Below are 24,206 nucleotides of genomic sequence, written 5' to 3'. Positions count from 1 at the left end.
GCACACCGACAAACCAGTTTGTCATCCGTCAGCGGCAGAGTATGAAGATCATTTCTGATTTGCAGTTAGCGCTTTACCACATTCCTCCAAACAGAGATAAAACAACAAGAGGCCATCTTGTGATGGCATGACACCAGCTGCGACGCCAATAGTATGTTGCAATTGGGCATGTCCTGAGAGACATGACAGAGAGGGTTTTCCATTGTCCTGGATTTCACTGGCTCAGTGGACAGGACTGATTAACTGGAACCATCATATAGTGATCTGTGACTTAAAATGAATGTGGGCCAGGAGCCACTTCCCCACTTCCTACTTCCCTACATCTGACGCCCTTTCTCGGAGTTAGGGGTGTGCAATATCATATCCTTAACAATAATACTGGTATAATTTTTAATATGATAAGAAAAATTCATATTATGATAATGGCAATACATCAAACTGGTGACATAATGGCGTCATATCGTTACACACAGCAAAATGAAATGTAGCTGAAAGTTTTATGGTCAATTTTGGACTTTTCTGTTCTTTCTTTTTGCGACCTGCCGCTCAAAGTATGCAGTCAGTGGCTGAGAGAAGCACAGTGGCAGCAGCACAGCGTCTCTCTCCTCTCTCGCTATGCGCACACAAGAATCAGTGCAGTCAAGTCACTTTGTCACAAGCCTGTCCTAATGTAAACCTTGGTAACGCTTGCGGCATGACAAAAAACCTTTTTGTTCTATTAAATTTGTTGTCAAATACTTTTTTTTTATGTTGACATATATCACTATAACACTTATTTTGTTTAGATTGTATATTCTTGAAATTAATAATAACATTTTCTCAGTATTTTTGTCATATTGGCAAGAATATCATTATCACACAAATACCCTGAAATATTGTGAATTCTCACTGGTTTCAGTTTAGAGGTACAGAAAAACATAAACAGCGACAACATTAGTGTTAGTTTCTAATCTAGCCAACCTTTTTGCGTTCTTTCTGCTCACGGTGTTTCCGGACAAGCTGGCTGCCTTTACGAGCGATAATGGCCATGTCAGAGGTAGCATCTTTCACAGGGATGACGGGCTCTGGCTGCAGGACAACAAAAACATAAATACAAACATTCAGATAAAAAACAAACTCTTCAAAAAGTTGTGACAAAAAAACTGACATCTATGGCACTGAATCATTTTAGTCGAGCTATTTGTCATCCTAAACAGTAAAACTAGTGACTAGAGGCCTTTAATTATGAACTGTTTGGGCCTAGTTTACCTGTTTAGTGAAGACTATTCTTCCATCAAGAAAGGGAGGCACCAGGTTGTGAACCAGCAGGTGAACCTTAGCAGCATTGTCCTCCTCAAAGTCTTCGTCCACCTCCAATCTCTGCACCACACCACTGGTCAGCATACGGTTGGTCTCCCACCGCTCATTATCCTGAGACAAGAAACACAGCCTGTTACACAAAGATGACCAACACAGACAGATGCACTCACAGGACAAGTGTAGAACAAACATATACTGTGTGTGCAGACACAAGGTGAAGCGCTGACCTCGTTGATCTGTCGCTTCTGGGCAGATATTCTTTTTTGAGTCTGCTTCTGAAGGATCTGCTCTCTCTTCTTCACATATTCCTCAGACGTGGTGGTGAAAGGGTTGTGGAACTCATCGTAGCCTTCGTCCATCATATACCAATCTCTGTCAGCTTGCTACAAAACAGTTGGACAATTACAGATGTAAAAAAAAAAAAGTATTAACAGAAAATAGTTTATAGCTTCAACAAGGCATAAATGAGGGAAACTGTACCACTCACCTTCTGGTCCTCCTCCCACTGGTCTTTCTCGTCCTCGTTATCAAACACAATTCCTCCTGCACCGTCTTCTTTCCTACCTGGAGATGGAAAAAAGAAATGTTACCAGACATGTTAAATTTAAAACTTGCATGTGAGCACAAAATTCGTTTTTAAAACAGTACCTTTTCCTTGTGATAAACGAGGTGTAGAGCCTAAATGCTTTCTGTCATTGGCCCACTCGTTGTACTTGTACGATGGGGTAGGCAGAGGTGTGTCATCAGGGTAACGGCCTCTGACCGACCTAAAGCACACACAATTGTTTTCATCAGGTAGCACGACAACAAAGAATTTCATCTCAAATGTGAAGAGATGAACTCAAAGTGAAGACTTATAAATGCCTCTGATATGTCTAATACTATTACTACACAATAGGGATGAAATGTCAATAATCATGGAGTTGAAAAACATGGTAAGATTAAATACAAATAATTATGTTGTAAATTTAGTATAATCCATAGCAGGCAATTTAAGATTTTGTTTATTACTTTTAAATTCTTGCATGATCTGGCTCTGATTTACATTTCAGAACTCTTAACCCCTTATTCTGTTAGTTAGTTAGTTTTTTAATAGTTTGTAGGTAAGAATCTGCGAGCAAAAGCAGGTGATTCACCAGAAACTATTATTTACATTTGCCAAAATCCATAAGAAAACTCACAACAAAACACAATGTAAAAACTGCATTTACAAATATGATGCCTGCTGAGGAATATACGGAATTTTCTATCTAAAACTAAGGCCTTGGGGCCAGGAGGACAAAAAAGTGAGATGAAATGAATGACAGTAGTTTACCTGTCTCTCCTCTCACTCTCTCGGACAGAGCGGTGGCTTCGCTCTGAGCGATCTGTCTCTCTGTGAGACGGAGCAGGGGATGGAGACTCCCACTGTGAATGTCGTGAACTGGCATAACCGCTGTCATCCTCCTCCCAGTTGGACCGTGAGGGTGTGAAAGAATCTACATTTAAAAAATAAGTAAAAGTCTCATATTATGCTCATTTTCAGGTTCATACTCTCTGCACTGTCATTGCAGCTACTTAATGACTTTAACTGCGCTGTAGCTGCAGGTTCTATCTGAAATAGTACAGTCATAACATCACAGCTTTACGGAAGTCCTGACGGCTTGATTCAAGGCAATGGTTTCTAAAAACAGACTGCATGTACTTCTCTGTGGACTGAACATTTTGATACTTTTACAGTATTAATACAGCACCTATACTTGCTTTATGATAAAGACGACGTGGAACTCAAACTTTTTACAATATGGGACATTTAAGTTTGGTCAACCAGTTAAATATAATATCCCTTGTACAAGGACAATTCTAAATAATGCAGATGAATTAAACAAAAGTACCCCTGGGGCGATGCTGTGGCGTAAGAGGTTCTTCTCTCTTGCTACCGCGGCTGATGCGTTCGGACCAGCCATCTCTCTGTGAACGCTCACTCCTCTCACCGCGCTCTGAACGCTCTGACCGACTGCCACTGCCACGGCCATAGCTGCTCTCTCGCTCATCTGACAGACAGAGAAAGACAAAGTCACTCTCTACAACACTGACTGATCTAACACTGTGTTTTTCAAATACCACTTTGTAATTAATAAATGTAAAATAATGAACCACCTGCCCTCATAAGTTGCCTAAGTCCAACATGTAGGTACTTACTGTTCTCACAATAGTCAAACAAAAGACAAATTGCATTAAATCTATTCACAATAATATGACACAGAAAAAACATGCAGGTCCTCCCATTTAAGAAGCTATCAACAGCTTTTTTTTTAACTTGAAAAATGATGTCGCTCTACAACCAAAAGTCTACTCTCATTAGAATAAAAACACTACTTTATGGTCTTTACAATCACCTCTTTCACTCCTTCGGTCTCTGCCTTTATCTCTGCTCCTTTCTCTGTCTCTTTCTCTGTTCCTGTCTTCTTTGGAGGAGGCGTAAACTCCATGCTCACGTCTGTCTTTCTCTCTCTGCTGGTGTCTGCGTCGGAACTCTTCGCTGACGCCTCCGGGGTTTGAAGGTGTCTCTGAGCCAGTCACACGATACTTCCTGCTGGCAAGACTGAGATAAAACATCAGTCATGATATAGATTGTTTTGCACGTATTATGAGTTTAGGGGAACAAAGAAAATGCAAGGAACACATAAAGACTCACAAGCTAAAAAAAAGATCCAGAGGTAAATAAATCTAAAGAACTGAATATGAATTACATAAATAAGAAACATCAATAAACTCCACGAGACATGCGGAAGTGATGATTTTCAATAAAATGCTGATCTGCGTGAAGCACCAACACTTACCTCTCCTTCTTAGCATCGCTGTTCTTATCATCGTCTTCTTCATCAGACCCAGAGTCGCTTTTGTTTTCCTCCCAGTCTTTGTAAGAGGAAACCTTTGACTTCTTTCTGTTTCTCTCATCGGCACCAGCATCTGACTGCTCCTTACTCTCTCGCTCCTTCCTCTTCTGGGCTGCCAGCAGATCCAGGCCCAGCAAGGAGGTGCGCGGAGTGGGTGCCCGAAAAACGTGTGGCTCTGCAGCAGCACTCTTCTTCTTTACAATCAGTCCACCAACTTGAGCGGATGGATCAGACCCTTCCAGCCTGTGCATGGACACATCGTCATCCATTGTCTGTGGGGAAATAATATGTGCAAGGAGTGAAAATGTGTAAAGTTTGTAAAGTGTTTCTCATGACAGGTGTTAGTTTACAAAAAATCATATGATTTATAGGATGTCAGAAAATAGCAATTATTTCCAACAAGATCCATGAGTTCAGGGTGACCTCTAAGGTGCACAGTTACTGTTGTACACTACAAACATCAACAAACATTCACATGTGAGAAGTTGGAACCAGTGAAATTTTAGCATTTTTGCTTACAAATAAAAATTGCTGATTATCAGAATGGCTGAATTTCATGTCAATCAACTTAATGACTTCTAAAATAATTGTTTCAGCTCTAACTGACAATGAAAGAAAAACAGAGAACAGCACTGAATCCTTACAGCGGAGTAGCTGGAACAAGAAAAGTTTGCTATTCTTTCTTAATAAAGTACTCTATCTATCAAATTTGTTGTCAATTTTCTATTAATTCATCACTACACTTAAACAAGATTTGTGTCACTTAAAAACAAGCATGTCCAAAGTCCAGCCCAGGGGCCAATTGTAGCTTTCAGATCACTTTTAAAAAACCTTTGGCTTGTTGTTCAAAATACACCATATGTGCCCTAGACAATACTGGTTAATTGGTTAAGCCAATTTACAATGGCAGGACTATCACACAGTTTCTAGACATTTACCAAGTAGGAACTATGCAGGCAGAACAAATGTGTTTTTCATCAACAGACAACAAACAAGCAAACTAAAAGCAACCTAACAGCAGACATTTGTTGATAGGCAGCAGACATGGTCACAGCAAAGTAGAGTGTAAGAAGAAAATGATACACTGGAGTATCACAGTTTTTTGTTTTGTGATAGCGATTGCTTTTTTAATTCAATATAGTTTACACCCTTGACTGCTTCTGTAATCTGTCTTCAGTCATTTGACTGTGTCATTGCAACCTAACAGCAAAAACTGATCCTGCTGTTCTAATTGTATTAAAAAAAAAGTTATGAAATTTTATGCACATGGTGGAGTTGACTTAATATCAGATTTAAATGACTGAACAGCATATCACCTTGCTTACAGTATTGTAATATATCCTGATATACTGAATCACAACTATGTCGTGTATGTATTCAACAGCAAAGAAGTGTCAAGTCGACAGCAAATTATTTTTCAACGACAAATGAAAAAGTCGTGTTTGTCTCATTTGTATCTGTCTCATTTCTTTCTTTCTCTTTAAATAACCCACATGATGCGGGAGGCGGCTGGGCCCCAGGTATTTTAACATCTAACTCGGCTCTTTGAAAAAAAAGTTTGGACACCCTGAGCCAACCCTGGGCACATGTGGGCTCTACAATCGCAACCTCTTAATTTAGTCTTAATAACAAAACAATTATTTATCTAACTCTTTTCATTTCCAGCCTAAAGATGCAGCGTCTGGTTTTCCTACTTACTCAGAAATAAGACTCAAGTAACTTTAAGTAATCAGTAATTCATATACGATGCCAAGAGTGGCCCCATTTGTAACATCAACAATTAGTATGTTACTCCAGAGTCACGCGTGGAGATAAAATCCTAGCAGCGTTGCTGTCTTTTGTTTTAGATCAACTTTAACGCTGTTTTACAGTTTAGTCTTGAAAATAACAAACACAGCCACGTTAGGTGATATTGGGGCGTTTCAGGAGGACACGTGTTGTAAATACTGACTACGTTAACTGCGACTCATCCACACATTTGTACCTAAACTGTTATATTCCCCCTTTTTTAGACACAGACAGATGACATGCAATTAAACTATTGCCTACCTCAACAGAGCAGCTAGCTGCAGCTAGCCTGCGAGCTACCAGGTTGTGTCCCGACCAGGCCGGGCGGCAAACTGCGGTAAGCTGCTGCGCGCTTATTTTAGCGTAAAATGTAGAAACTCTCACATCAAATTAAAGATTTGAGGTCAAGTAATGGACAGGTAAATAACGGAGGAAATGAGGGGCCTGATGCTTTCACTGGAAAATATTTAAGCCGCGGCTGTCGTAAACACAACGCGTATGTTTACAGACAAGGGAGCGGCCATTGCAACCCCACAATTCCAAGCGGCGAAACTTTACTGAAACGTAGTGCGTTAACAGAGGGACAAATATGAGGACAACATTAACTCTTTGAAGCCTGAGCAAATTGGTTTGATTAATTGCAAAAACATAGGGAGAAGGCAACATAGCAAGAAATTAGTAGAAGTTAAAAGACTACCTGATTTACTTTTTCTTAAAGACAAGGTTAAAACAAATGAAAAAAACAAGTAATATACCCACAAAAAATGTAGAAAATTTAGAAAATATAAATGTGTAATTTCTTATGTAACATTACTTTAAATATGCGATCATAATGATTATAAATATAGTTTTCTGAACATTTTTCCAAGTTTTTGATAAATTTCCTGATAACTGTGCCCCGTTTAAAAAAAAACTAATTTTCAGGTCATTTTCCTTGTCACCTTTTACTAATTCTTGTAATTTGTGGGACATTTCGTGTCAAGTTGGTCATTGCCTTTTTCCCCATGTTTTTGAAAAAAAGAAAAGAAACCAATTTGTTAAAGTTTCAAAGGGTTAAATAGTTTATGAGAGGCATCTGAATGCAGCACAAGAAGACTTACGTCAAACCAGGTTCTGAATGGTTGATACATGGGATTCCTGTGTAATCACACAGAATAAATAAAATAGATGACAGGTAATGAATGACAACATTTTATGTATATATAGATAGATAGATAGATAGATAGATAGATAGATAGATAGATATAGATATATATAAATATGTGTGTGTGTGTGTGTGTGTGTGTGTGTGTGTGTGTGTGTGATATATATGTATATGTTATATATTGTGATTGTTGCATTGAGTTATATCAGGAAAATTCCATTCAGTCTTAAGAATGGCAAATGTACATAGCTTTCGAAGCACTCTGTGGGGTGGAGTTGGCGACAGAGTTTGAACCTCATACAAACAACATATTTTTGCTGCTGATGCATGAGTAGAGATTTTTATCTCGTGGGTTAGTCAGACCTACATTATATGTGCTTATTGACAAAATTACATTTTCTTGAAACTGTCTCCTGAGACAAATCTACTGAAAGGCTTTGCCAAATATATACTTGAATGTGTTTGCAGAGAAGAATATCCAGACTTAATATGTGAAGTACACCGTGCACCACTGGCAGAGTACATATCTGTTTATCAGTAGTATGCATGTTCTTTACAAGCCCCTTATCAGCACAGAAAGAGGCACATTACCAAATGTTATTCCCATTTGCAAAAATGTAAAATCACTTGAGTACAGAATTTTAGCCATATATTAATATTAAAATATACCAGTCCAATTGAAATCTCGGAAAGTACTGAAAGTAAAATTTAAGCCTTCATCTCCAGACCAGACCTGTTTTGTTTTTTTACTGATTACAATTCTGCAAAAGTTAATAATCCACAGCAATTTTTTTCCACTGGCAACAGCTATTCAATTTGGACTTAAAAATTGGGCTGATGTTACCCTGAAATTAAACATTTAACAGTTATTTTTAGGTGTGAATATGTAATTTTTTTTGTAAGATTTCTTGATCTAGCCAAGTTGCTGTTGAACAGTTATAAGGTGTGTAACAGGGATGTTAAGGTAGGTTGTTTGTTTGTTTATTTACTTATTAATTTATTATGTTTTTGTTGAATTTGAAGAAGCTATATCTTCAGTAATTCCACTGTTTGCCAGGACACTGGTCTAAGGATGAGAATAAAATTGCTTTGAGCTAGCAGTTAGTTAAAACAGAAAGACAACAACAACAAAAAAAACCAAACACTGCAGTTAATGTATTTAGAAAATAAGAAAAGAAATGAAATGAAAATTGTCGTCCTTTTGTCAGTTTGTGAGCCATATGTGCATTTCTACAGGTTTTCAGCTAGTTTTTCATTCTACAGGTTAAGCAAGTCAGTGCACTGGGTAGTTTAGGAGTCATTCAGTTCTTTAAATGTATTGTGACAATATATAACAGTGTGTTGAGATTAGAAAAAAAAAAGTACTTTGAAAACTTCAGTATTTTAAAAGCAAACACTCCTGTACTTTAACTCAAGTAATATTTTGACTTAGCAACTTTTTCTTGTACTGGAGTAATATTTGACCAGGAGTATCTATACTTTGACTCAGGTAATAGAGTTGTGCACTTTGTCCACCACTGCTCTTATCTTTATTTTATCTATTCACACAATATGACACGTTATCCCACTGAATACATAATACATAACTCGTATGCGCAAACACAGCGCACAGCTGACAACCTCTGCACATTTCCTCGTCTCATGATCATCAAGTGGTCGCTTGTGATTGGTCAGCGCCCCGAAAGTCGCCATCTCATTGGTCAGTTGTCGTGTTTGCGCTTTATGCTAAAGTAACACGGATGTCATTGGTCTGTTTCACATGTCTGCTGATGTGCCGGGTTAGGGTGTTTTTTTTTTTCTATTTCGTAACCCAGCATTGTTTAGCATTAGTGTGGTATCACCGTTGTGTGTTTCACCTCGTTTCCGCGTTGTCATAAGGAGCTTTTAATGAACACGACTAACCTCAGATTCAAGTCGGGTGCAAACTGACCTGAGACGTTGCTAGCTGGCGCTACCTCCAGACCTGGATCACAGAAGCTAACGTTAGCTTGCTGCTCTGTCGATAACGTTAGGGTATTTGCATTAACGTGAGAATGGGGGAGGAAATCAACGACAACCTCATTAACACATGCAGCGGACCCGCTGATAACGCCAATGCTGAGGAAAATGGTGAAACAGTAGAAAGTGGTGTAAAATATTACACATTAGAGGAGATAAGAGTACATAATATGAGCAGTGACACATGGCTCATCATCCACGATAAAGTGTATGACATCACAGGTTTCCTTGAAGAGGTAAGAAATAGTTTCAGTCAGCTGGTAACAATCACTTTAACACTATTGCGGTCTCATATGAAGTTTTTGCTGCGAGCCTTTGGGTCCGTCTTTGGGCTCAGATTACTTCCTGGAATTATTAAATAACTGGTAGCTTTCATTATGTATTGATATGTCACGTTTGCTAACTGTCTCCGTTTACGCTTTTAACCAACAGCGATGATATATTGTGTTTAAAGTATAAAGTTTCCATTTTTGGGTATCCTCGGGGTTTAATAAGGTGAAGTGAGGCGGTTTTAGGCTAACGTTTTTCTTGAGCAAACAATGACTGTCAACGTTATTTATACGTCACGTTAATGTTTAGCTAACATGAGCTAACATGTTACATTAGCCAAAGTTGTTGCCCACCATTTTCATAACGTCATTGTTGCTTAAAAGTCGGTCGATATAAATGCAAAATATTATTCTTAACAGCAACATTGTTGTCAGGCTGGCAATTATTGTGACCACTTGTAGTAATTTCAGCTATTTGTGAAAAATGCATCCTGATTAAACTGTTTTTATGAGTCTGACACTTGACACATCAAGTTGGCAAACACAGTAAGCATCACTGTAATAGGTGGCAACAGAAAAACCAGTTCCGCAGCTAGTATTGTATAGCAATGCCACAGAGTTAAATTCTCAAGTAAGGAGTAGTGGAAGAAGTATTAAAGTCCTCGACTTGAGAAAAAGTAGCAGTACAATGTTGTAAAAATACACATTTACAAGTAAAAGTCATGCATTATAAAGCAGAATTAGAAAAATATGAGCTTAAAAATGTACTTAAAGTACTAAAAGGAAAAGTAGCCTACGCCTGTATATGCAGAATGGCCTATAATGATTTTTTTTAAAAACAATTTTGTAATAAAAGTTGCAAAGTAACTAAAGTCACAAAATACGTATTATGTAGTAAAAAGTACAACATTTGCCTCCAAAATCTAGTGGAGTAGAACTATAAAGTAGCATTAAATGGATTTTTTTTAAGTACAAGTGCCTCAGAATTTGTACTTAAATACACTAATTGAGTAAGTGTATCTAGTTACATTACACCACTGTAAGTTAGTTAACTTAAAAAATAAGTTTACAGGATCAATTATACATAATGTAATTGATATATTGTGGGCTGTTTAAAAATGTTTGCTGCATTTTGGAGCTGGAGCTTGCAGTGGAGCTAATTTTAACTACTCGCTATATATACTGTTGAGTAGATTCACAAAAATGCACTGTTTTCGAAGCTTAGCTTGTTTTTGTATGTAATATCACAATCTGTAATGTAACTGGCAGCTTTAGCTGTCAATTTTATTAGAGAAAAAAGATATCAAAAAAGAATATTTCCTTCTTAATTGTTATGATGTTAAAGTATTAAGTCCCATAAATTAAAATATTTGAGTGCCTTTAAATATCTCGAAATTGAAACTAGACTACTAAATTAAATGTACTTAGTCAACTGTCTTTCACTGAAAAACCATCTAGGTGCATTTTGACAAGTTTGCCTGTGATTTTAATTTTGTTGTTATTCCTTATCAGTCTCAGAAATTAACTACATTATATTCTACTGTGGGGCAAATAATGAAATTAACAAGCTAAACACTTTAACTCATTCCATGATTTTAGCATCCAGGAGGTGAGGAGGTTTTACTGGAGCAGGCCGGTGCAGACGCCACAGAGAGCTTTGAGGATGTGGGTCATTCCACGGACGCCAGGGAGATGCTCCAGCAGTATTATGTTGGGGAGCTTCACATGGTAAGACCAGGCCTTTTAGTCTAAAGACCTGATTCCGTATTTTGTATTTGCCCCCAATAGTTTAGTGCCCCCCAAATGTCATGTTGCTAAATTACTTGTTTTTGTGTTTGTTTTTGCTTGTTTGTTTTCAATCACTCTGTGTGAACTTCATCAACAAATTTAAATGAGAACATTGATATTTATATCATTATATTCAATTCAAAGGAAGCAATCACATGAATTAATGTTTTTTTTGTGATTAGCAGCCTCTTGATGCTTTAATCAGGCCCCATTTTCTCAAATCTCAATTTGCTGACAGTAAATGGTGACATCCAAATTTGACAGTGATTGGAATATGGCTATGAACAAGATGAATGGTGTGTGTGTGTGTGTGTGTGTGTGTGTGTGTGAGTGTGCGCGCGCACGCCAAATTCTAGAGCTGATATTTTAGGCTAAGTACCTCCTATTTACATTTTGTCAATAGCTATAATTATCATTAAAGTGGTATTTCATATTAATATCTGTGTTTTAATTTTGATCAGCTGTGGACTTTCTAAAAAAACTGAAAAAATATTATTGTCTTGTTTATGAGTGTAATTTGTTTTAGCCATCATATGAAGACAGTAATACTAATTTATTGATTTTCTTTTTAGGATGACAGAAAAAATGAGACAAAAAAGGTAAGCCCTGTTTTTGTATAAACTGCAACAGAAAAGTCAATGAAACAGAATTTAAGATGACAAAAAGTGTTTAGTTTGGGGATAAATAATACAAAATCTGGTTAAATGTGTCCTCTTCTGCTACAGGATGAACATTTCACAAACTCAGAGTCCAGGTGAGTCATCATGATAAACTTACTGGTTTCACTTTTTTCATTAGCACAAAAAGACAATTTTTTTGCCTTTTTGTTAGAAGGAAAACAGGAGGAAAGTGCAAATGATTGCACTGAGTGCATGAATCCCTGTAAATAAAAACAGCCCTTTTTCTGTAAATGGTTCAATATAATTTTCACATTTTTCTGTATTATCGATTTAAATGATCTTTAAACCCATCAATAAAAACACTGAAGTCACAACTTCAAAAAGAGCCATGACCATACATAATTTATATTTTTGTCTTGTTTTTGCCTTTCTTATGTGTTTTGTCTACTTTAATTGCACTGGCTCAAGGATATTTTTTTTTCTCAGCAGCTCCTGGACCACGTGGTTGATACCTGCTATTGTTGCAATTGCTGTTGGTGTCATGTATCGCTACTACATGTTTGAACACAAGTCCTCTTGAAGGTTGGCGTCCTCTTTTCATCTCACTTTTTTCATCTGGAGGCCTTGAAATGTTTGACCAAATCCTCCTCACCCTGAACGCACACAATTAGGAGTGTCTGCCTCCTCTGCAACAAGAAAAGGAGGGGAGCAGTTTGATCAAGTATTTTTGTCCTTGTCTGTCTACACAGAGTGCACCAGGAGACAGTTGGGGCAGAGACTTAATTAAATTGTCTGCCTTCATTTCTTTGTATTTCTTTATCACTATGCGTGTTGTCATTAATGTTGTCTTTAACTTAAACTCTCATATGCATTTGAGCCTTTTGGTCTCTGTTTATTCATTACTCATTTGCCTGCTCAGAGAATGGTCACAGTAACCCCTGACATACATACACCATCACTTCACAGACAAAATGGAAACACTGAAAGCAATGTTAGTATGCAGAGTGGTGATGGAATCTGGGTGATAGTTTACTGTGACCATTCTACTTTTTACACCGAATTATAACTTCTGATGCATTTTATTAGTTTGAATAAAAATGTTACTGCAAACTTTCCATCAACAAGAATTATGTTATTTAATTCACTCTTCACTGCACAGTTCTAGTTAAGCATTGCTAGATTGCACTCATCATTTAGCTGTAAATGCATAGTCTTTCCAGTTATGTAATTGCAGAGTCAATTTTTTTTTTTTTTTTGATGAAATAGTGGTGAGTTATATTGTATCAGTGATTATTTAAGGTAGAATGTGTCTTCTTCTTTTTTTTTTTTTTTTACAGTTCTGTCATCAGGAATTTGCGTTATGTTTAAACTGCCTGGTCCATATATTAATATAAATCTATGTAGTATGTAATAATAGAATATTTTATTACTCAGATATAATAGTTGACAGTGAATGATGAGTGAATACCTTTGAACTAAGAGAAAAATTTGTTATTGATTGTCCAGTTTTAATTTTTGTTGTTCCTCGCTATGCCATTTGTTATTTAACTGATGCTTTTTCATGGCTTTGTATCATTGTAATGCATCTAAATTGTATGTTTTGGGTGAGTGAAACTGGTAACTGCCACAGCAGAGTTTGAATTGTTTTCCCTAAAGTCTGTTGTGTGTTTGTCTGCTGTTGTTAAACTGGGGGTCTTGCCTGTAGTCATATATATATATATATATATATATATGCACTGTTTAATAATTCATTTAAACTTTGCATAGCATTTCTAAAATAGACATTTTAAGTCCTATTACTATTGAAACAAGCATTTCCCAACTACAATATCATAACAATCTGAAGTCAATTTACCACCTTTCAATCCACCAAAGTGAGAAAAAATTCTGAGTGTAACTTGCTGCTATTTTTACATGTGACTACTTGCAGATGTCAAAATCTTGGTTGACTTTAAAACGTAAATATTTGCCATCTCTTTGCATTTCATCTGGCATTTCCTGTCATGAAGTCTCTTTGAATAAAATTAATCTTTCAAACGAAGTTTAAGTGGCTTGTCACTGATACAGTGTTAATAATGAGGTATATAGAGATATATGAATATATACTATACCATTTTATATTCAACAAGATGTTTGTGTAACAAGTGGTGTGTGTGGTCAGTTTTCAATATTTGCTTAGCTAAATGTAAAGTCACTCATTGTGTGTGCCAGTTGACAAATAATTACGACAACACATACAAAGAGACAGTTATAAAAAGAAAACCTGTTTGTGTAGGGCCAATACTATTTACTGGATGTTAACGGCCATCCTGTGAGGCCAAGGGAAGTAGTAAAATGAGAGAAAATACAACCCAAAAAACAGAAATCATCACAGCGAAGGCCCAGAAACGTTCATTTGAGTGCCTGAATGATACAATTTAGAAATATTAGGAAAAACAAATTTAACCCTCCAGTATTTCCTCCACAAATATTTTGTCAGCTAATATTAGAGCCCTGAATTCATATTCTTGCCTATGCTTTATTGTGTTTTTTTGCAGTAGAAACTGTGAAAAATGTTTTGTTCAGATTGAAAGATCAGAACCTATGTTAGTCTGTGGTAACTGAATTTAGCATGCTTTCTGATGCAGGGTTTGAAACTGACAATCTAACCTAGAAACAGTGATAGGTATGTTCACCAGAGAGAACAGACTTAAACTAACTTCTGCACTTGATCTACTCGTAAGTTCAGAAATTACAGGGTGATGCTGTGAACAAAGAATAGGCCAAAACACAAGTAGATGGAGCAACAATTGCAGGTGTTGAGCAATCTGGAGCTCTAATCCAACTAACACCCATAATGGCAGCAGTCGAGGACACAGGTCCACTCACACACTAATCACTTTGCCATTAGATAACGCAGCTACTACTTGTAGTGTGACACAGGCTTGTGTCCTGAGTGGTGACCTCTGACTGGTCCTGTTTAAACATTGTCTCAGATGATTATGATTGAGTATTAAATATTAACCATGATGTAGTTCTCCTATTCCTTTCAACAAGCATAAACTCAATAGTATGTCACAACAGCACTGTGCTAATTTGAAAGGAACACATGAAATGATATGAAAAATTTAACAGCTGGAGTTCAGTTTCAAACATGCTCTTGGCTACAGCAGCTGAGATGAGTGTTCATTTATACTTTGACCAATGGCTATGGGCTTCTCTAAAAATGGCATTAAACCCCCAGCTCTAATACTGTAACACATAATAGTGGCAGGCAACAAATATATAATAGAAAGAAGAAAGTTTGCTTTTCATCCCATTGAGCAAAAATGATTGAAAAATCCCGACACTCCGTGCTAAAAATGGTGACCACTGTGATCTAATGTAAAAACCGCACTGAGGTAGCTGACTTTGGTTATGCACAAATACACTGTTTTTTTTTTTTCATTTCATAGTGCAATACCAGCACAAAGTCAATAACACTTGAGTCCTGCATATGCCTGATCCCCTCAGCTACCTCTCCTGTGGAGAGGAGCAGGAAGCCGTGATTGAAATTAAAGCCTTCCCATCTGCAACATCCACAAGAGCTCTCACAGTGCAGAATGCCCATGAACAGAAAACTGTTGGAACTACAAATCAACACCCATTGATTCATACTAATATAACCAGGCCAGATATATCAAGAACCGGATACCCTCATGTTACATAAATTGATGAACTGTTTGAAAGAATATGGCATTTTTAATTAATCTGAAAAAGACTCCAATACCTTAAATACATGTGTCTTGGGTTTCTTAAATGTACATAATCACCACAATATTAGCAACCAACAAACAACAAGGACACACCTTAAATAATAAGAATAAAACACACTCAAAAGTATAAAATGACAACAATTAATTCCATTTAGCACCACCCAAACCAGTCAGAAATTGTTATACATATTTAAAAAGTCTATTTTCATTTGGCCATGTTGTACCCAGTGTAACCACAAGGTGGCACTACAACCACAAGATGTTATTATATGTCAGTCGTTTCATTAGGCCTTTGTCGGAAACAGAGAAAATAATACATAAAAATAGCTAATATGACTTGTGTGCCCACTCCAATAAATTCATTGCTGAATTCAGCCATGTTTATATCATCAGCGTGGAGCAGCAGCAAACTCAATAAACACAATGGTGTCACATATGGTGGCAAAGACATTATGAGACATTATGCAATGATGAAAAACAGCCTGCAATATTATTACTGAGATAGTTGTCGTACTGATACATACTGCGTGCAGTGAAATAGTTTGAAATAATGTCAAGACAATATACTGACAAAGGAGGCATCTGGACTGTTGCACTACTGCCCGCTTTTTTTGTATGGTGAGCCAAAATAAACAATGTTTTAATTAAATTTGTTAGATCTCAGACAGAGTGATGAGCTGTTTTGAGACAGCATATTGTATCTGTGGGAGTAGATGAAGCCTTCAGATGAACATCATTCCCCATGACTGGATTGCCTGTCATTTCTATCAGCAGTCGTCCTCAAGGAGAGCTGAGGCTGCTAATGCACAACACTCCACTGTCCTGGGAGACCTGCTTGGCAAAAGTCTCAAACTGCTGGAAAAACACTTTACGGATGCTGCAGGAATAAATATGCCTGACAAGCGGTTTGACTTAGCCTAAAAGGTCACCCATTCATGGAATACATTTTTAATATCGCTCTTTTACTTGAAACAATGTTAAAATTCCTTCTTTGTTTTCCAGGCATGCAGTGATACCATGGTAGCAGAAATACGCCCGCATACAGATAACCAATGTCAGTGTCAAATTTTCTGTCTGCAGAAGGAATCCCAAGAGGGTTTTTTCAGCTTTGACAACTGCCTAAAAGGTTCACTAAAACACTCACCTCTCAATAACAACATGCCCAACTTTACTTTTCTTCTGAAGGACTCAGGCCCATGACAGGAATAAGTTAACTCAAGAAATAAAGTCAGATTTTCTTAGTAGCCAAGTCATATTTCCTTGCCTGGGGCTCTGCACCATGTCACGTCAAAATGAGTTAATATTAAATATATATACCTGGGCAAATTAGACTCCATGGCCCATGTGATTACACCCACCTTATATCAATATTCTATTACTAATTTGCAAACCATATAGTCATTGCATTACTTTACAATAGTAAAGCTGTAGCTGGTAACTTTTATGAAAATATCTTGTCATGAAATTAGTCACTACATCCACACAATAGTACACGAGACAGGCAGTCTCATTAAAAAAAATCCCATTCCTCCCCCTTGTAGTGCTTCTAACAGCATTTGCTAGAATCTACCTGAAGGAAAACAGCCAATCAGAGCCAAGGAGTTTCTAACTCCAAGTGTCAAACATGTCAATTACTGTTCGTGAACTTTGGTCAAACTATCAAACTTGGCAGCGCTGATCGAATATGAATCATGATTTTGTAACTGCATTGCTCATTTCTCATCTTAAATGTTTTCAGAAACATATTTTAGTTAACCGTTTAGCTGTAAAATTGGAAAGTTTGCTACAGTTGGTGGGTGGTGCTTGGTTTTTGTTCATCTGTTTTCCACTTGGCCAGCTCGAGCAACCCTAAGCAGTAAACATTAAAATTAGTTTCCCGAAAACATTTGAGGCGAGAAATAGGCGATGTGGTGACAAAATCTTTATTCATATTTGAGTGCTGCTTTGTTTGACTGAAGTTCACCGCAAGCTGCCTCCTCAGCTCTGATTCAGATTTTTTTCTGTCCTGTGCAGCTGATAATTGCAAATGCCATTAGAAGCACTACAAGGGGGCAGAGGAATATTATTTTTTTGTCATATCTCTTATTTATTACTGTGTAGATTTAGCGATAGTTTCATAACAAAACCAAGATTAGTGTCACTTATTTAGTATTAAGTCTTCCCTTTTCTTACTGAAGTATGATGTAATGGTTTCATACTTATTGATCACAGTCACAGTCACAGTAAAATTGTAAATTGACCTTCTGGATAAAAAATGCCATCACTTCATCATAATCTCTATTAGACATTTGTGGGACCTTGACCTTGACTTTTGACCACCAAAATCTAAAAGCTTATTTTTGAGCCCAAGTGAATGTTTGTGCCAAATTTGAGGGAATTCTCTCAGGGTATTTTGAGATATCGCATACATAAGAATGGGAGGGATGGAGCACCTGAATACATAAATAACAACATAACACCTGCAGCCACGGTTGTCGCTGAGGCATTAAAAATACTTTTATATGTTACCAACTACAGCTTTAAGGAAGTGTGTTTGTCATGGTTTGCATCTTTCTAACATCTTTTTTACAAAACTATTTTTGTGAAATTACTTGTAGCAGCTTCAAAGCAAGTTAGAAGCCTTAAAAGTTTATACAAAGAGAGACTGGTTACTCTGTTGTTGTTTAACAGACACAGTCAAATTTATAGCCATCCATTATTCAGATGCTTAAGTATCGTATTCTCATCTTCTGATTAATTTCAATAATGTTCTTTGACTCCATACCACTGGCTTAACCTGTTATCTAACATGGTATTGTAGGTAGTAATTACTAATATAACTAATAGGTCATTGGTAATCTAATCCCAGTAGTGTGAACTGTTTTTAATGTGCTCTTTCACTTATGTATATAATCCTACAATGTAAGACATCAGTAAAGTAGGCATTCAATTCAAATCCTTTTTAGCCCACAAACATACACACGCTGTGGCCTATGATAAAATAGCACTGGTAATGATATGAAACAGACTAATCAATTTCAAAATCTGTGGTAATTACAAATCCCCAAATTAATTTTCTGATCACTACGCATTGAGGAAACATTTCAAGCATGAAGTGCCGGGAATTTTGCTTTCCAATTCCATCTGCAGAAAAAAACAAATCAGCAGCAGCATCTACAAGTGTTGCAGAAGGGTTAGCTGTCCAACTACACACCTGGACCCAGATTTATCCACAGCAAAGTGACGCAGTGATGTCCACTGGAAACAAATCATGGTTTGTCCGACATGGCAGGTCAGCTCGAGCAGTAACAGTAACACGCTGTCATACTGTGAACAACTAAGGCGCTATGATTAAGTTTCACTGCTCTTCACTGTTCCTTTAACAGGTCTGTGTTGTTATTTAATATGGAGAGCAGCAGAGCGAATGGCAGAAAATTATGATACAATCTGATCAGTAAACACTTCTCACTCTTAATGTCAACATAATTCTGTATGCAAAAATGTGGGTTTTTACTAATGATGCATTTGTAGACTAAGTGAAGACACAATTCAAAGGCACAATACTTTATTTCATAGATTATCCAAAAATCAATACATTATCAAACGTTTTTTGTTTGTTCTTCATACAATAAGGAATTTAGAAACAAGATATTTACATACAAAGGTCATGATTAAGTCGTTTTTTGTTCTCACATAATTTAGTGACAGACTCTCTGATGCTCAACCCATTCTAATAATTTCTACAGGTTTGTGGAAAGGGCCAATATTTGCACAAACATGAATGAGGGTGACACCAAGCAGCAACCAAAAGGCCAAAAACAAGTTGCATAAGATGTTTCTGAATTTCTTTTGAACATTACTGGAAAACTAAACTCTTCAATACCTTTAAATCTGCATCAGCCTTTACTGTGATAGTTAATTCTATTTAAACAGAGGTGGCGGGTGGTATTGACAAGTTGAATTTATACTATGGTACAGGATACTACGGAGGAAGATAATGGGCTTAATATCTGAAAATAAACAACCGCAGCCTCAGAAGTTACCAGAGTTATCTCTTATTAGCACAAATGTGGTGACCTTTCTACAGTGTAGCTGTATAATTACTTTTCTCCTTGCATACACTGAAATGCTGTGACTTAAAGGTCAACTTCTCCCAACTGTCATATGCCAAGGTCTTCGACACACAGTTTAAATTGAGGATGAGGTAGATGGCCTCAATCCTTCAAAGTGCTCCTCATCAGATAGTGATGTTAGTTCACAAATGTCTCACATGAATAGACGTCTAAATATCAGTTTCTTGTGAATTGACTCAAATGTTTGAAGTGAAATAAGTTGACCTAAGCAACAAGTCTAAGTTTGCAACAGCAGGCACTATTTAAAAGATTATAGAGCTGTAGGCATCTGTGGGGCACAGGCAAGGTTAACGGCATACTATAAAACAACTAAAAGGTGGTCTAAGAGGCATTCTCTGACAGTAAATTAAATCTTTGCAAGACTGTGCAGGAGTAAAACAAAAAATCAAAATAAGTTACAAACTCAGCCAGTGTTCCACTCAAATGAACACTATTTTTAAACAGCAAATTGATAATTAAAAAAAAAAGAAAAATATACAATAATCAAAATAACTAATTACAATGATGTAGAGTGCACAGTGGTTGTTTCAAGTACTTGCCATTAAAGCCTGTCTTCGTTTCAACATGTTTGCATTGCAACCCATATTTTTCCCTCGATACCTTATGTAGGGATATGTCAGTAACTGAGTTTTAGATGAGCAGCACAGCCAGACAAACCAAAGCACAGAGGTCACTGAGGATGTCGCTTACCATGCCAGTGATGCTCCTCAGATGCAGACGTCTTAAGCCAAACTCAACAGGGTGCAGGTGGAGGATACACTGGAGGAGCGCTCATGGACACTGTTGTTATTATCCAGAATTCCTGACACAAATTGGGTTTTCGAAGTGCTGCAGCATCCGAGGGTGTCAACCAGTTTGGGGCAGAGGGCCAGAGCCAGCCTCTGGAGGACGAGGTGGAATTTCCGGCGGAAGCTCCGGTTTATCCAGAAGTAGAAGATACAGTTGAGGAAACCATTGGAGGTCGGCAGCCATACCACCACAAACTCAATCCACTCTGGTACACTGCAACCTGAGACAGCTAAGGGACAGAAAACATGGGGATTGAAGTGGAATATTCACAGCTAACTCGACAGCAGCTTCTAAATGAGAAAAGTTGTTGACCTTTTGTTGACCTTTGTTTTTATGAAAGCGTCACAAATTAGTCTAGCCACAGCTTGTTTATGATCATGTCAATAAATTAATACATCAATTTTTAAAACCATAGGTCATGTCAAAGATCTAGTGATAATAAAACATGAAAAATCGCCCTCTGAGATGTCTTTCTCCTAACAGCAAAGATATGAAGCCGTCAATTTAACATTTATAGATGGGTATAAAAGCACAAAATTAATTGCTAGATTTGGTGGAGTGGAAGCAACCACTTTACAGCGAGGCTCACTATCATTTGGACAGCAACACACTTTGAAGTTTAAGTTAAGACTGTCAGCCTCATTTTGCAGGGATTTTCATCCATATCAGATGAATTACAGCCCTCTTTGGAAAAAGGTCTTCACTTCTAAAAATATTCATCTGTGACTCCACTTTCAGTCTTGATTACTCCAAGACCGCACGTGGCTGGGGTAAATGAGAAAAAGTTAAAAAAAAGAAAAAAAGAAAGAAAGGGGGCCTGCGTCATAAAACTGGCTTTGGATCAGTATATTCATGCCCAGAATTACATAAATAACTTTGACAGCTACTTGTCTCAAAACAGTTACAGCTGAAATCAATGGAGACATTTGTAAAGGGGGAGTAGCTATTAAACGAACATAAAAGAAAAAGCAAATTTATCTTGCAGTAGATTCAAATACCTATTTTTGAGTTTTTTTGAGACTTCAGCATAATAAATAGGCCCTTCTGGTTTATCAAAAAAGCTTAACATTGGCAGGTTGTCTCTTCGATTAAAAAACAAGTGACCCCCCCCACCGCCTTCAACAAATCATTCACTGTAATGACATGTCATATCCTTTATCCTGGGTAGCCATTGCACAGTTATTTTGTGCTGCTTTAGTCAAGCTCTGATTTTTAAGTGAACACATTATCCAAAAAGTGTTTTCACATGTGTCGATGTGGAAAAGCTATTTGCAAAATAGTGTAGCAATGTAGAGACCAATGTTCTGTTTCAGACTTGTGTTATAAAATTGCAAACTAACAGCAGTAAGTTGTGTTTACAGTTCTGCAAAAGGTGCGTTATAAAATTACTAGTACTGCTAGTTCTAAGCAGAGAATGTGCCTTCAGTTTGGCACACCTTGTAAATGCACTGGCAAGCGTTAATAGTTTCTGAGATAGTGCATCAAGAATCACTGTTAGTGTGTCAGCATTGAGACATTACTTCCTCAGATGATTCTGGACACATTTGTCTTCTTTTTCTTGTTGATTAAATTTAATTAAGTAAATGTGTGAATAGGAGTCAAAATGTGTGCAAACTGGAGCCAAACATGTTCTCACTATGAACTATGCTGGTAAATTTTAACGAATACCAAAATGCAAGGGCAACACTGGGGGGTACACATATGAGAAAAAGTATTGGCGGGGGGGGGGGGGTTCCTCCACCAGAAAATTTTAAGTACCAAACACTTCATTTCACACATTTTGGTGAATTTTTATGCACTGTGAACATTGTGCCTTTTGCGAATCAATTTAGTGTGCAAATATATACTACACTTTCATTATTGGGGAAAAATGGACATTTTCTAAATACTGAGGGGTGCATGTCCCCGGCATACAACCCCAAAATCTACACCTATGAATGCCAAGGAGTTGTTATCCCACCAATATTCACAATGATAAATGGGGTACTGTCTATTGGAAGCATATTTTCATTAGAAGTCTCATGATGTAGGGATGATAAGGGAATCATCTAAACTGTATGCAGGCCCTATCAATTTGAATTTCTACGTTTTCCCCTACTGCACCTACACATGTTATCTCCTTGCTTACCATTGTAGATCATAGCTGCCATGCAGGGTGTCCAACAGGTATAGTAGGCTGCCATCACAGGCAGGAGCACTCTGGATGCCACATTGTGTCTGTTTCGACTGGCACTGGCGTATTTACGCAGTTTCAGTCTCTGTCTCTTTGCAGCGCACCACACTCTCAGGTTTGCGTATGTCATGATGATGGAGCAAGGGAAAAATATAAAGCAGGTCAAACTTAGGGAGTATCCAACGTTTGTCGAGTAGGACGGATTGCAGACCAGGGATGCGGCAGAAAAATGAACCTCGATAATGCCATCTGGAAATGATATTGGCGACAGAAGAAAGGGAGGAAAGCACCAGGCGAAGGCAATCAGGAGCAGTGTCCTTTTTCTTGTCATCAGAGATGAATATTGCAGCGGGTAAAACACAGCGATGTACCTCTCCAGGCTTATCGTGGCCAGTGTATACATGCAGGTGGAGTAGACGGTGGCGTTGCAAAAGGCCACGACATGACAAAAAGCATCTGGCCCTGCAGTGTAGTCCTTTAGCAGACTCACCCACAGATTCAAGGGCATGACCAGCAGTCCAAACGCAGAATCTGCAGCAGTGAGAGAGAGCAGAAAGTACCGAGAGTTTCTTGACCAACCAGCCACGGAGGAAGTAATAACCAGGAGAACTGCAATATTCCCCAAAGTGATCATCAGGCCCAAAACGATAATTATGCTTACTTTGACGGAGCGGTGAGTCAGCTCCTGCAGTCTCTCAGGGTCAACAGCTGACAGATTGGAGTCGTCATACCTTGACAAGTTAAGAGTTGAATACATGTTTCCTCACAGTTGCATAGGTGCGACCAAAACATAAGGCGGCCCAGGAAAAAAAAGATTTGGAGGGCAGTTAAAGTAAGCAAAGGTGTAAGCAAGGATGTGGGGCTGCATGAGAAAGCAGCGCTGCAGCTGCTTGTAGGCTTTTACCTCAACAATCAGAGGCACACCTGGTGCAATTAGTGCTGGCTGCTGACTGCCCACCTCTCCAAACACCCACTGACTGTTGTGATTTCTTTAACTACTATCAACATAGTGTCTTTAAAATCTTAACTGACTATATACTCATAATTTTGTAACTTCTAGCATAATTATTATAACAAGTCTCTTAGTGGTTGTGTGTTGTTTCTATGAGGAGTACTCAGATCTTTATTTAAAGCTGCAGTAGGTAACTCCTGACAGTAGTACATGAGACCACTGTCTGAAAAAAATATTTGTTCTTCTAGCTCCTCCTGGTGCTCCTGTTGGCATAACATGATAACAGAATCCACTGTGGCTCAACAAAAACAGCCAGGGCCAGGAGTTTGTAAGGAATGTAAATCACTGCTTGTGCAACAACAGCATACACAGCAAAGTCAAGTAAAAAGAAGACCAAAATGATGAAAAGCTTGCTTTCACCCTCATTCCTCCTGGCTGTGATTGGTTATTTTCATCCAGGCACTGTGGATTCTTGGAAAGGCTGTTAGGAGCACTTAGAGAAGCTAGAGGAACATGATTTTTTCACAGATTATCTGTTGCATGTTCTGCTGTCAGGAAAGAATGACAGTTTCAGCAAATATGAGAAAATGTTTTTTTGTGGACAAATTACCTACTGAACCTTTAAGTAAAAGTAGTAATACTACACTGTAGAAATACTCTG

The 24,206-nt window shown here is 37.7% G+C and overlaps 3 protein-coding genes across 4 annotated transcripts in view; 1 reads left to right on the top strand and 2 right to left on the bottom strand.

Annotated features, from left to right (window-relative positions):
- Positions 1-6,507, bottom strand: part of dhx38 (DEAH (Asp-Glu-Ala-His) box polypeptide 38) — a 65,467-nt gene extending 58,960 nt beyond the window's left edge. The window contains exons 1-10 of the mRNA XM_088077688.1: positions 6,228-6,507; positions 4,122-4,450; positions 3,678-3,883; positions 3,174-3,332; positions 2,615-2,777; positions 1,948-2,066; positions 1,787-1,863; positions 1,527-1,682; positions 1,249-1,410; positions 961-1,068 (exon numbers count right to left, since the gene is read on the bottom strand). Coding sequence (XP_087933814.1) covers positions 961-1,068; positions 1,249-1,410; positions 1,527-1,682; positions 1,787-1,863; positions 1,948-2,066; positions 2,615-2,777; positions 3,174-3,332; positions 3,678-3,883; positions 4,122-4,447 — 1,476 coding nt within the window. The 5' untranslated portion in view covers positions 4,448-4,450; positions 6,228-6,507. The remainder of the gene's footprint in view (positions 1-960; positions 1,069-1,248; positions 1,411-1,526; positions 1,683-1,786; positions 1,864-1,947; positions 2,067-2,614; positions 2,778-3,173; positions 3,333-3,677; positions 3,884-4,121; positions 4,451-6,227) is intronic.
- A 2,387-nt stretch (positions 6,508-8,894) lies between these two features.
- On the top strand, positions 8,895-13,826 carry cyb5b (cytochrome b5 type B). 2 transcript variants are annotated; one of them, XM_042485966.2, is made up of 5 exons: positions 8,895-9,344; positions 10,977-11,105; positions 11,738-11,764; positions 11,891-11,919; positions 12,275-13,826. In XM_042485966.2, the coding sequence occupies exons 1-5, from the start codon at positions 9,144-9,146 to the stop codon at positions 12,363-12,365; spliced, it is 477 nt and encodes a 158-aa protein (XP_042341900.1). In that variant the 5' UTR covers positions 8,895-9,143; the 3' UTR covers positions 12,366-13,826. The 2 variants fall into 2 exon arrangements, with proteins under 2 accessions (XP_042341900.1, XP_042341893.1); XM_042485959.2 differs by having other exon boundaries at positions 12,272-13,826.
- A 5,220-nt stretch (positions 13,827-19,046) lies between these two features.
- On the bottom strand, positions 19,047-23,557 carry LOC121945105 (adenosine receptor A2b). Its single transcript, XM_042489133.2, has 2 exons — positions 22,549-23,557; positions 19,047-20,649 (listed from the first exon to the last, which is right to left on the bottom strand). Exons 1-2 carry the CDS (start codon positions 23,348-23,350, stop codon positions 20,354-20,356), a joined length of 1,098 nt encoding a protein of 365 aa, XP_042345067.1. The 5' UTR covers positions 23,351-23,557; the 3' UTR covers positions 19,047-20,353.
- Positions 23,558-24,206: the final 649 nt, after the last annotated feature.

The sequence above is a fragment of the Plectropomus leopardus genome, chromosome 1 (genome assembly GCF_026936395.1).
Source record: "Plectropomus leopardus strain MGB_pleo_1.0 chromosome 1, ASM2693639v1, whole genome shotgun sequence".
Taxonomy (NCBI): Eukaryota; Metazoa; Chordata; class Actinopteri; order Perciformes; family Serranidae; genus Plectropomus; species Plectropomus leopardus.
The sequence above is the reverse complement of the archived record's forward strand: the minus strand, read 5'-3'. Positions and strand labels throughout refer to the sequence as shown.

Coding starts and splice junctions, on each gene's coding strand:
- cyb5b (XM_042485959.2), top strand. CDS start 9,144: ATGGGGGAGGAAATCAACGACAACCTCATTAACACATGCAGCGGACCC. Junction 9,345..10,976: donor TCACAGGTTTCCTTGAAGAG/GTAAGAAATAGT, acceptor CCATGATTTTAG/CATCCAGGAGGTGAGGAGGT. Junction 11,920..12,271: donor TTCACAAACTCAGAGTCCAG/GTGAGTCATCAT, acceptor TTTTTTTCTCAG/CAGCTCCTGGACCACGTGGT.
- LOC121945105 (XM_042489133.2), bottom strand. CDS start 23,350: ATGTATTCAACTCTTAACTTGTCAAGGTATGACGACTCCAATCTGTCA. Junction 20,650..22,548: donor GGCAGCTATGATCTACAATG/GTAAGCAAGGAG, acceptor TCTGTCCCTTAG/CTGTCTCAGGTTGCAGTGTA.